Source organism: Anomalospiza imberbis, chromosome 5 (genome assembly GCF_031753505.1).
Source record: "Anomalospiza imberbis isolate Cuckoo-Finch-1a 21T00152 chromosome 5, ASM3175350v1, whole genome shotgun sequence".
NCBI lineage: Eukaryota > Metazoa > Chordata > Aves > Passeriformes > Viduidae > Anomalospiza > Anomalospiza imberbis.
In genome coordinates, this window is record NC_089685.1 from 48,460,477 (window position 1) to 48,473,264 (window position 12,788).

At 39.0% G+C, this 12,788-nt stretch overlaps 1 protein-coding gene across 3 annotated transcripts in view; it reads left to right on the forward strand.

Moving 5' to 3' along the window:
* The first annotated feature begins 5,604 nt into the window (after window positions 1-5,604).
* The window catches only part of ANO2 (anoctamin 2), a 114,594-nt gene continuing 107,410 nt past the window's right edge, over window positions 5,605-12,788 (forward strand). For all 3 annotated transcript variants that reach the window (XM_068190573.1, XM_068190574.1, XM_068190575.1), the window contains exons 1-2: window positions 5,605-5,869; window positions 10,181-10,279. In XM_068190573.1, coding sequence (XP_068046674.1) covers window positions 5,801-5,869; window positions 10,181-10,279 — 168 coding nt within the window. In that variant the 5' untranslated portion in view covers window positions 5,605-5,800. The remainder of the gene's footprint in view (window positions 5,870-10,180; window positions 10,280-12,788) is intronic.

Genomic DNA, 12,788 nt, shown 5'->3' on the forward strand with positions numbered 1-12,788 from the left:
TGTGTCCTGAGGTTCTTTCTCAAGCCAAGAGTCTCTTAAGTCCTCAGAAGAACACCCTCCTGAAGCACTCAAAGCTTGGCATAAGAGTTTTTACTCCAAAAATCACTTCCTGTATGTTCTGTTTGTGAATGCTCTCCAAGTACCCTCTTAGTATGTGAGGTTAAGTGTGTGAGTCTATCAGAGCTTTAAAAGTGATGGCTACATTCTGCAGGCCTTAATAACAGCAGTATAAAGAAATTTTTGTTTTCCCCACTGGTTTCTGAAAGCTTTGACTTGGCACTCATGAGGCACTGTCATGATGTATAGAAGGAACCATATTGGAGAGTAAATGTGTTATGGGCCATCAAGAGAAGGCTTTGGGGTGACCTCACTGTGGCCTCTCAGTGCCTGAAGGGAGCCCAGAGGAAAGATGTAGAGAGACTCTGGACAAGGGCTGGGAGTGACAGGACAAGGGGCAATGGCTTCACACTGACAGAGAGCAGGTTTAGATTGGATATCAGGAAGAAATTGTTCCCTGTGAGGGTGCTGAGGCCCTGGCACAGGTTGCCCAGAGCAGCTGTGGCTGCCCCATCCCTGTCAGTGTCCAAGACCAGGCTGATGGGGCTGTGAGCAAGCTGGGCTAGTGGAAGGTGTCCCTGCCCATGGCAGGGGTTTGGAACAAGATGATCTTCAAGGTCTCTTCCAACCCAAGCCATTCTATGATTCTGTGTTTTCGGTGTTCTGTTGCTGAGCATATCTTCCTCTTATTAAGTCACAGCCTAGCATAGTGTGCTTGTGGCTTTATTGCTTGGTCTCACTTTTGTAAACTTCTAATATTTAGCAGAAAATCATTATGGTAGGAGTAGAGGAAAAATACGACAGAACCATGCCAAAACAAAAGCTCAAAAATGTTCACTGTGATGTAATTTATATATATATTTTAAAGGCATGAGTGCAAGCAGCGTTACTGTGTGATTTTGAGTGAGCTAGTGTAAAGCAAGCAAAAAGATTTATGAAAATGACAAAATGCATAATACTTCTAATGAGACATAAAATGGATTTTAAGATGTGGAAGATGGAAAGTACTTTCTGTTTTCAGTGTATAGCACCACATTTATTACAAAACCCTGGTAGTGATTTCCTGTAAATTTCAGTTTGTGTGATGCCACCGGGATTGGAATAACAAATCTTACATTTTTTTCCCATTGCTAATTCATTTCCCTCATGGTATAAAACACTTTGGCAGTGTATCAGGTTGATATTAATATTCTGCATTCTATCTGCTAATTATCTTTTTAGTAATTGAAAGTTAATGGCCCACTTGACCCTTACATCTCTAGAAGTGATTTGTTCATCTTTCCACATAAATTATCATATTTCAATGTCAAGCTAAAAGTAAAATCTCACTAAAATGTTTTTGTTGCATGCTGTTGTGAAATATATTGGAGAACCTACAGCTTTATATGTGTCAAGCTTTAGCAAACATAGGTATTTTGGTGTTTGCCAACAGTTTAGTCTTAGAATCATATTAGAAAATAAAATTCATGTTTCTTTTATAATGATTTGACAACTGATTTTTTAATAATCCTCCTTTATTTTTAGTGTTACAAATGAGCAAACTGGCACTTATATATTCTGACTGGCTGGTGTCTACTTTTTGTATCGTCAGAGTGACTCTGAACTTATGGTGATGGAGATGAGAGCTAAATCCAGCCAACAGAGTTTAGGGCATGCAGAGAGCAGTACTGCCAGGATGGATGAAAAAAGTATGTGTTGTAATAGTTATTATACCGATATCTACTGAGTGATTCCCTCTGGACCATATTTTTGGGGAACTGAGTGTATTGAGGCTTGGTTTTCAAAAGTGTTGATAATGCAGCATGTTCTGTAGAGATCACTAGAATGTGCTGGCTAATTAACATTCCAGAAAATGCAATATTGTCCATTTACTGGCTGATTTCAGTGATTACCATGCTCCTGTGGGAAGGTACTGTTTTGAGCCCTGGTACCACATTAGCTGAGGATGCTGGGTCCCCTAAAGTTACAGAAATATTCGAATGCTGCAATTTCCATCTACAAGTGAGGTATTTCTTGGACACTGAGTCCCAGCCCATTTGCCAAGCTTCTCATGCTCCTCTCAGCTGCAAAATTTCAAGCAACTATTTATCTCTGCTTGATGAATTGCTCAGATTTCAAGGCTGCTGCTGCTCTTGCTGCATTCTAATCACCTGCAGAGCCTGCAAACACCCAGCAGAGCTCCTCAGCTCCACATTTCAGCTGGAGCAGGCTTGTGCCTCGCTGGCTGGGAACTGCTTCTCCAGGTATTGGCAATACTACCATGAAATGATCCTGTGGTGGGAGAGATTCCCTCAGTGTAGTGCAGGGTCTCCAACAGCTGCAGTGATAAAATGTTTAGGAAACAGCAGGAATGCTGCAAACTTTTGTGATGCTTTTACTCTGATGTTCTGCTGGTGACAGCTATGTCCAACTCAGCTGCTTTCCCCCATGAGATGTTGTTTGCCCACCTAGGAACCTTCTGGGGATCTCCATCCCAAAGTCTGGCACAGTTTCTTCTTAAAATGCTATTCAGTTTTTGCACCCACAAGCTAGAGGTACTTCCCTGCTGCATTCATGTTTATGTCCTTCTGTTGATTTTTAATTTGGCTTTGTCTGAGGCCCTGTAGTGCTTGCTCTGAAAGAGACTCCAGGTAGTCCATCCACACACCATCCCCTTATCATGCAGGATTTTATAGACTTCCACAATAACTTCCTCAAGTTTCCAGAACAAAAGGTCTCAGTCTTTTCAGTGATTCTTATGTAGATGCCATAACAAGGCTTTTGTGGGTCCTCTGAACCCATTTTTGGTCTAACTTATCTCTTTGGAGGTGAGGAGGCAGAGAGTGCACACTGAGTTCAAGATGTGGATACTGTTATGTTTGAATGGGTTTTTTCCTTAGTCTTTGTACCTTTCCTCATAAAATGTAAGCTTTACTTTATTTCTTGGTTCTTAGAAAATACTGAGCTACTATTTTTCAAAGGATTTTCTGTTGCAACCTCGAGTGTCATTACTGACCAATATAGGTGAAATCAGAGCCCAGCATCTTATTGTGTGTATCTAGATTTAACCCACAGGTATTGCTTTATATTTATTTACACTGAGAGCTCTTTGCCATTGTTCAGGCTCTTAAAAAGATTTTCTACAATTTTTCAGACTCTTCCCTTATCCTTGCTTCCCTGAAAAACTTCATTTGCTTTATCTTTCTCCAGGCCACTTAAGCTGATGTTGGATACTGCTAACACTGCAAAATCCCCTTAGTGACTTTTTATTTTTTTCCAGCAGTGCAGGTTCTCCTCCTACCCAGTTTCTTGTTGTTTCACTGATTATTTCTCCACCCCGGGACCTGTTGCCTTATCCAAAATAAATCACATGATGATGCTGTGGGACTGCCCCTGACTCTCCCCCATTTCTCCCTGTCTGCAGTGAGGCTGTGGCTGTCTAGGGCAATTTTGGGTTTCCTGCCAGCAAAAAAGCCAGCCCAGATACTCTGATTATCCTTGATTATCTTCCCAATCAAGCCCATGCAAATACAACCAACCTTCCTTTTACTGCTACTGATCTTTGGAGAGGGAGACCTCGAAGGGCCACACCATCCTGGAAAAGCTTGTAACCTCTGATTAGGAGAGCCCTCTTATTAAACTGAATGCATTTGTACCATCTGTTAACACTTTCCAATTACAGAACACCCCCTAAAGTATATTTGCTAGGAACGAATTGAACTTTAAAATCTTTCAACACTAAATCGAATCGTCCCTTCATATGATTGTTGATCAACTATGGAGTGATGAAGCAATATTTTAAGGTACCTTTCCTCCCTTTTTTCAGATTGGTGGCCTAAGTATTTTGAATTTTTTTTCTTTTTTCTCCAAATCCCCTTTTTCCTTGAAATTGAGTTTGCTAGAATGAGGGTTCAGTTTCTGTTTGATTAATCCCCTCACTGAGTACATGCCTGTTATCTGGTCTAAAGATTGACTTCCATAATCTTGCTGCTTCATCTGGAAAATTGTTTAGGCCATAAATCTCTGTGCAGATTAGTGAGTCTCATTCCCTCAAGAGGAATTACATAATGCCCTTTTTAACTCTTTGGCCTCAAGTTGTTTGTTGATTTTATTATTGATAATAAAGTTTGATATGATGTATTCCACAGAATATTGGCTTATTTTTTAGCTAATTTGGCACTGAAGGTAGCCAGGCCAGCTGATTATGTGATTTTCAGTTGACACTGCCAAAATACAGGAGGTGGTAGAGAAGACACAGTCATCCCTTCCTCTGTGAGGCAGTTTGATTTGTGTGAGGAGGCTCTCAATTTTACATTTTATTAATATTATTTACAGTATTCAATCTCAGAATATGTGTTGAAATTGAGCCAGGCTTTCATAGGAAGAAATCTATGTCATTGACACAGGAAAAATTTGCTGATAAAGTTATTCTAAATGATTAGAGATGATTTTGCTTTATGTTTGAAAGTCATACCTCTTATGCTGTAGTGACTAGAGGAAGGAGATAGACATTTGGAAATTATTGTTGAAAGTGCAGTAATTTTTAATCCAAAATGTGTATTTACAAAGAATTAAAATTAATGACCATCCTGGCATATTTTTTACTCACCTGCCTGTAGAGCCTGCTTTGAACACTGCAATAATGCACAGGTCTGTGCCGTGGGTTTTTTCTTTTGTTTTATCTGCCAGATTTATCAATCTATTCTACATTTGTGCTTGAGTTTCTGGCAGCTCATTTTCATTCTGTTCCTTGCCATTAAAAATTTCCATTTTCTTTGGTGAAGCACACCTGTGTTTTTAGGCTTCCTGTATCATCTTCCATTCGGAGACACTTCCTGTCTGTACATGAGTGGGAAGATTTTGGTTGGAGAGGTTGTAATGCCATGAGGAAACATTGCAAAGGATGAGCAAAGCCAACTGTTTCATTCCACAGTGCTTTACCTAAGAAAATTAGATTATATAGGGTTCTTTTAGATGTTTTGGCCAGATCTTTCATGACCAGGTGTTCTGTTCTATGCTTATACACACTATTATATTCTCTAACTGTTTATGTTCACAGGTGGGAGTAAGAGAACAAAATAAACAGGATACTGACACCATCACTGTTGGTAGAAATTAAGAAAGAGAAAAGTGAACTGTTGAAATGTGTACATTATTGCAGCATTGCTTAAGGTCTTGAGCATGTCTGTGTACCCATGCACTGAGGTAAATCTACACCCTGGAGAAATAATGGAAATAGAAGGGGGAAAGTTTGGCAAGGGTAAAAGGGTTATGTGAAGGCAAATATGAAAATGATAAGATGCATAATATATAGCCATATTGTCTTATTAGTTTCTTGTCTTATTTTGAGCACTTATTTTGCACTTGATTGAGCACTTCTCAATCTGGAGCATATTTATCTTCACATAAGCCTTTTGATAGAGGGAAGTTCCATTGTCTTCATAGACTGAGAGGCAGAATTAAATTACCAGCCTACAATTATAGGATACAGCCTCTACTAAAAGCCAACATGAGTGGGGAGTTGTTCTGGACTGAGATGTCCATGTCAGGACATTCTGGGTATTGTCTCACCTGGACCAATGCCCTGCACTTCCTTTTCCTAGTGGAACTGGCCCACACTATCATTGGTGATGAACTGATTTTGTATCTTGGACACAAAGCTCTAGGAACAGAATCACACTGTTTCACAGATAGAAATTCAATCTATTTGGCAGAAAACACAGCCACTTTTACAGTGTCTCCCTGAACCTGGCAGTGCTGTGTCATGCAATCCAATGCTACCTGTGCTGGGGGCCAACAGCTCAGCACTTGGCTCTGCTCTTGTGAAATGAAGGTGACCACAGTTCTGGGATAATAACAAGAAATTGCTTTTTATTTGCACTACCACACCACTCTGGTATTTGCCTTGATTTCCAGGGCTGGTATCAGGAGAGCAGACATTAATTTTGAACAATTGCCTTTGCAGACATGATGGATCCATTTGGTGATGGAATTAATGGGAAGATGATTACTTTTACTAAGCTAATAGGACCTGTCTTTTCCTCATTGCAAACTGTTTCACTGTTGCTTTCCCAGTGTTGTCTCATTATATTAACTGGAGCCATTAAAATATTGCTCCCAAGTATTTTTCTGTCCATTTAATAATCACTGAAGGATAAAATGTTTAAAGTTCAGTTATTTGGGTTTTCTTTTTCTAAGAAGTTTACATGCTTCAGGTTTTATGATTTATGCCTTTTCCATTTCCTATGCACATTTTTAAAAAAAATCATTAGAAAGATTGGCAGTTCCCTGGACTCCCTTAGACATTAGTTAATAACTTATTTTCAGCTGCTTTCTACCTTTTGGTGTTAATTTTCTTCCTATTAAGATACACAGCAGATTTTTTTTTCTTTGGAGTAGTATTTAAAAATAACTATTTATTTAATATGTAAATTATTTATAAACTGTATTCCTTAAATATGGAGTGATTAGTGATTTCCTGATGAGGAAATGCTGATAAATACTTACTAAGCTGTAGCTTTCAGCAATGAATTCTGTATTTGCAAAGTTCCTAGGAACAGTGTACTCACCATAAAAAAAATAGCCGTAGGCTCTTCCAAAATAAAATCATTGGTTTTGCCCTTTCTTGGCTTGATAGTGACTGACAAACCTGATGCCTTTAGTACCATATGATTTAGCTCACGTTAGAGGTGCCTAAATAAATTTAGGTTTTATTAGTTATGCTTGTCTAGCCATGTTTCAGAACGTTCAGCTTCCAATAAAAAGAATAATCACTTTATATATATATCTATATGAGAAGAGAATTTCTGTAGTTATCATGCATTTTTTTCTGCTGTGACCTTGATGGTGATACGTTTGCAATAAATCTTAGACTTGCAGCTGATTCAGATCCTCATGTGTTTTACTGTTAAGGCAAGAAAGATAGAAAAAGACTTCTTTGGAGAAACTTGACTTTTATTCAGCCTATACCTTTCCAGTCCAAGACAGAAAAAAATCAATATAGGCTGCTGTTAAAGCCCTGCTTTAGACTGCTAAGAATCATGATAAACTGAAAGAAATACCCAATACATTTTTCTTCATGTGCTGATTGAAAAGCAAAGCAGACCTTCCAGATTTTCTTCCATTTGACTTTAATGCTGAGCTTTCCGATTGGAATGGGAAAACCGAATTCAACTTCAGAAAACAGAGAAGCAGCCAAGATATAAATATATCTTGAATAATTCTGAATGAATTTATTGAAAAATTTCCACTCTTGAAACTTATTGGAAGAAGTCTGTAATATGGAATATAGATTTGACAGGGGAAAAAAGGCATCATGAAAGCAACAAATCTGTTTGTCATCTGCCTAGGAATCCTTCGTAATTTAAATAATATAATCAGAGAGTGCAGTGATAGAGACATGGAACAATGCAGGGCCAAGGATAAAGTCTTGTGGGACATCAGCTGCAAGTGAAAAAGGACTCGATTAAGGATGGCTGTATTGAATAACAAGTGAATGGTCTAACAAAACCAGTGTTTGCCAGCACTACATGTTGGCTTTAGTGACACATCCAGAGTACAATGAATCATCAGGAGTGATTCTGAGCATTCAAAATAGAAGACTGACAGCATTTCATTAGATCAAAGTGATGAGCATGTGCACAATTATCATTTCAGGCAATTAACCAGAGGACAGCAGTTAGGGGGGTGTCTCCAGTAAGCAGTTGTAAATCCACTCTGGCAAGCAGAAAAGCAAGTTCTAACTTTTGGAGATATTTGCAACACAGGAAGCCCTCTGGGTAGAAGCTAATTGAGCAGATCCTTGCCAGACGTCATAAGGAAAAAAGGGCATTTAAAGACACCTGGAACTACTGCAGGTGAAGCCTGGAAAAGTGGGGAAAGGAATCCTACCAAAGGAGTAGTCCTATAGGTTTTCATTTTGGTGAGCCCATAGAAAATGAGCTAGATGGCTCATCTCTTGAGCTATGATATTAAATTGATGGTTTCAAATTTATTTTAAAATTCTTTGATTAATTTGAATATAAGAAAGATGTGGGAGATGTGGTTCTAGTAATCTCAAGGTGAACACCCAGCAGCCCATTGTTCTGCATCTTTTGATTACCATGCAGCAGGAGCCACCTAGTCCTGTTTTCCCTACTTTATTTACTTTGCATTAGTGTTTATTAAAATTACCCTAATTTCCCATCATGGGGTGATTTTCAAGCTTTTTAAAGATTTTTAATGGTGTGATTCCTCATCATCTGATATCATTTCATGAACAGCACAACTTTCCAATTTATTTTTGTTCAAATATGCAAGGGTCATATTCTTCATCTGGTCTTTTCAATCAAATTATTTGCCTAATTTGCAATCTGTGTAGTCATATGAGCTTGAGGTGGAAGCAACCAATTAGATCACACTGTCCTTCCTCTTGCCAACATGTAATATAATCCCCCAGACAGGGATATGTGCTTGATTTTAGCCAAAAACTCAGAAGAAACTCCTGATCTTCACCCACTAAAATTTAACCTCTCATCTGTTATTAATCTATTTTCAGCAAATAATTACCAGAACATCTGCTCATGCCCAGTAAATTTTTCCTTCCTTCTCTTAAAGCTGACTTCCCCAGTGGACTGATGGAAGAGATATTCTGCAGCTCATTCTGCTCTCTAAAATAGTATTGGTCCACTGAAGAAATGTTAGCTGAAGATGAGGGAGTGATTTTTATCATTCATGTTGCACCTGTAGGGGAAAAAAGAGCGAAATGACTGCACTAATTCTAGGATTTCCATCTAACTTTTTATATTTTTTTTAATCAGGAAGCATAAGGACACATTCAGCAAACACATGTTTGGGGTTTACATAAAGATGGAAGCAGCCACACAAAGATCATTAATCTTGGCCTTAATGAAACCTTTGAATAACAGGATCATGGAGGTTGGATAAGACCTCCCAAGATCTTTGAGTCCAACCTTTGACCAGTCACCACTTTGTCATCCAGCCCAGAGCACTGCCACATCCAGTTATTCCTTGGACACCTCCCTGGGCAGCCTCTTTCAATGCCTGACCACCCTTTCAGTGAAGAAATTCCTCCTGAAAGTCTTGTGTTTACTTCCGTGTCTTTCCCTAAAGGATATCATCTGACAGTCTGTGTTCAGGAGGATGATGGCAGAGGAGAGTTTTCAGGAGGGCTTTGAAATCCGAGAAGGCAGGAACTGTTTGGATTTTTGTCAAGGAAATCCCCTCCAAGAGGAGGTGCAGTATGGGAGATGGTGTGACAGCTGGTCATTGCCTTGATTTCTCTGATATTCACTTTCTAATCTCCTTCCCAACTTTTCTTCCCTACATTTCCACAGCAAGCATTTATCCCTGTGATTTACTGGTACAATTTCTTTGTGTGCCTTGATGAAAACACTGTCTTCATTTAATTTTCATGTTTTTCTCAGGGGTGCTGCTTTCTGCTCACAGGATTCCTTTCTGTAGCTCAGATGTGCTACCAGGACATCTTTTGCATGGCTTGCAAACAACTGGCTCTGCCAAAGCTCTTTTGGGCATTTTATGCTTCTGACCAGCATAACCAATCATTTACATAAACATGAGGCTCATATCTCTGTTCAGAAGTTAAATTTTTATGTTTTCTTTAGGTTTACTATTCCAGCTGCAGATATTTAGGGCAACAAATGTTGGGCCTGATTCCCTGTAAGGAACCACTAATCTGATGAAGTGTCTGGAAAATACTTGGGCAAGACTGAAAATGAGAACTAAAGTGAAGCCCAACCAGAGCAGGAGAAATTTTTTTTATCTTGTTGGTTCAGATGGACACAAAGGCCCACTAAAGAAATCAGATCCCTTCTAAAATATCAATGTACAAAAAAAGCAGATCTTGGGTATTTCTCATTTACATAATTCCAAAATCTGGACCTCTAGCTTTCTGTCATCCTGGTGCACACACAGCTACACTGCAGGCAGTAGCTTAATGGATTTTAGAGCATAAAAGATTCAGCTTTTAAGGAAAATATCACTTTGTTGTAACAGAAGTTGGTTATTCCCTGTGATTGTTGCCTACTGATGAATGATTTAGTTGGAGCTGACAACTCGAGATATTAGCACTGCATTGTGTTCAAGAGTATTTAAGTACATTGTTTCTCCTTTTTTTATGTTTCAGAACAAGAGCCAAGGACTGAGTTTTGTCCGTATACATGCGCCTTGGCAAGTCCTCAGTCGAGAAGCAGAACTCCTTAAAATAAAAATGCCCACTAAAAAGGTAAATATCTCCCATTTTCTATCAATATGTTTTATGATTGAAGGAGCAGGGATCAGAATCATCCTTAAGTGTATAGAAGCCCATGGAGATACTTTGTTTCAAAAATCAGAGAAAATGAACTGTCAGACTTATTTTTCACATTTCCAAATCTTTTGAGATGATTTACTGTTCGGAGCTGTATTTAACAGAGGCAGCTGGCTGATGGACTGTATTCAGGAGGGTGATGACAGAGGTGAGTGTTAAGGAGGGCTTTGAAAGCTGAGAAGGCAGGAGCTGTCTGGATTTTTGTCAAGGATATTCTCTCAAAGGTGAAGGGTAATGTGAAAGATCGTATGAAAGTTGTCACTGTCTTAAGACTTCTCCAAAGAGAGAGAAGCTCTCCCCAGAGAATCTGTTTTTTTGGTATCAATGACTTAGTGAATTCAGACCTGCCTGTTGTCACTAAAACTTCAGCTCACTCTTCTTTTCTGTCTCTTTTCAGCAGAGTTACTGGCAAACCTGCTGGTAAATTCCGAGTAGCAAATCCCTCAATCTGTGTTCCTGAAATTATTTAGTCCATTGGTTAACAACTCCACTAGAGTCAGGGGAACTGCCTTGTGCTTTTAGTTAGTGATACTCATCAACTGCACTAAAGAACATTTAATTCTTTGCATTGTCATTAGAAATAAAGGAAAAATTGATTTTGTTTTCTCCAACTGTATTGTTTGATCTTTGTTTGAGTTTTTCATCTTGTTTTCACCCACCGAAATCTTCATTCTGGTTCACATTTCATGCTGTTACAACCTGTCATTATCAGAAGACAGGCCAAATCAATCTTGCATACTCTCAATGTGTTTCATCCCAGGGGAAAAAAAAAGGATGTTTCTAATGAATCTTTGAAAATGAGTAGGTTTTAGACAGCTACAGTACCCCTAGAAATTTTCTACATATTCAACTCCTCTCTTTGATCTCTTCCAAAATGAATTCCTTTTATGCATTTTTAGTGCCTGCTTATTTCTCCCTCCTTCTGCTCTCATGGGAATTTTCTCCCCCAAGTTTTTTGCAGATGCACCAAAGTAAATTTTACACTATTTTAATTGATGAGTATTGCCATAATTTTGGCCTGGGTTAAGGTCTGTCCAGGAGCTGATAATCTCTGATGGCACCCTCCTTATTCACAACAATTCTGCATCCCCCCTCTCTCCTCTGATTGGGAGAAAAAATCCTCTGTTACCTCTAGCTGTAGAAATGGCAGCATTACCAGAAACAAGCTTGAAAGGAAACTTCTATTCATATCCTAGGGTTTAGGTGTTTTTTTTTAAATGAAAAACAGTTGAAAGAGGAATTTCCTTTGAAAGAAAAAAAATCCACTTTGAAAAAACTGAAATCTTGCATTTTGGGGATTTGGCAATATAAAATAAAAAATTCGTCCAGTCACCACTAAAAGGAAAGTTCTGATTTTGTTCGAAGATACAAAATATTGCTCTCAAGGTGCCTTGGGTATTTTCAGTGATGCTATTTTTATTTATTCAAGGATCGTATTAAACCATTTAAAAAAAGGCATTTTCAGGGGAAAGTATTAATCCACCTCTAAACACTAATTGGTTGTAAATATTTTTTTCCTCAAACGTTCAGTTTTAAATAATCTTTCAATAAGACATGCTTTGAAAAGATACCCTCTGGGCCCTTTTAACTATGTCCAAAGTTCTGGATGTGATGACAAAGCTCTTTTGGTGAGTGAGACTGTGCCAGGCTCAAACATGAGTATGGGAAACAAAGAGGAACAACTGGGAGGGCTGCTCTGTGGCCAGAGCTGTGATGTCTCTGGCTTTAGTGAGTTTTGGGGGATTGAATCCTGTGACTGGAGTGCTAGGATAGGGAAATAAAGGCTGTTCAGGAGAGATAGCCAGTTGTCCTGTTTGGGAGGGCAGTATTCCTGTATGGAATAGCTGCAGTTAAGGGATTATAAGGCTGACATCTTCTGGGTGAGGGTTAGGGGATGCAAAACAAGGCAGATGTCATTGAGTGTTTTGTAGGACTCGTGAATCATTCCATAGGCAAGCAGGAGAAATTTCTTGTGCTTGTGGGAAATGGCCACTTCCCAAACATTAATTGGGAATGCTGCACTGCTGTGACCAACAAGTCTGAGAAATTCCTGAAGGATGTTGACGATAGTACTTTGCCACAAGAATTCAGTGAGCCATTTAGGAAAGATACCCTCCCAGACTGGATACTTTTGAAGAGAGAAGGACGTGGGATATGTGATAGTAGGAGGCTACAGCAACCACAACCACCTTAGCTACAGCAACCACAAAATTGCTGAATGTAAAATATTCAGTCTAATGAGAACAAAAAAGGTCAGCAGAATTGTTGCTCTAGGTTTCAAGAGAGTAAACTCAAAACCACTCAGGGAGCTACTCAGCACTGCTCCCTGGGAATCTGCTTTTGAGTGCTCCATGAGTGCTTGATTGAACAGGTAATTCCTCATGGAGCTTGAGATGAAAAAGCAATTTTCCATCTCTAGCAGCAA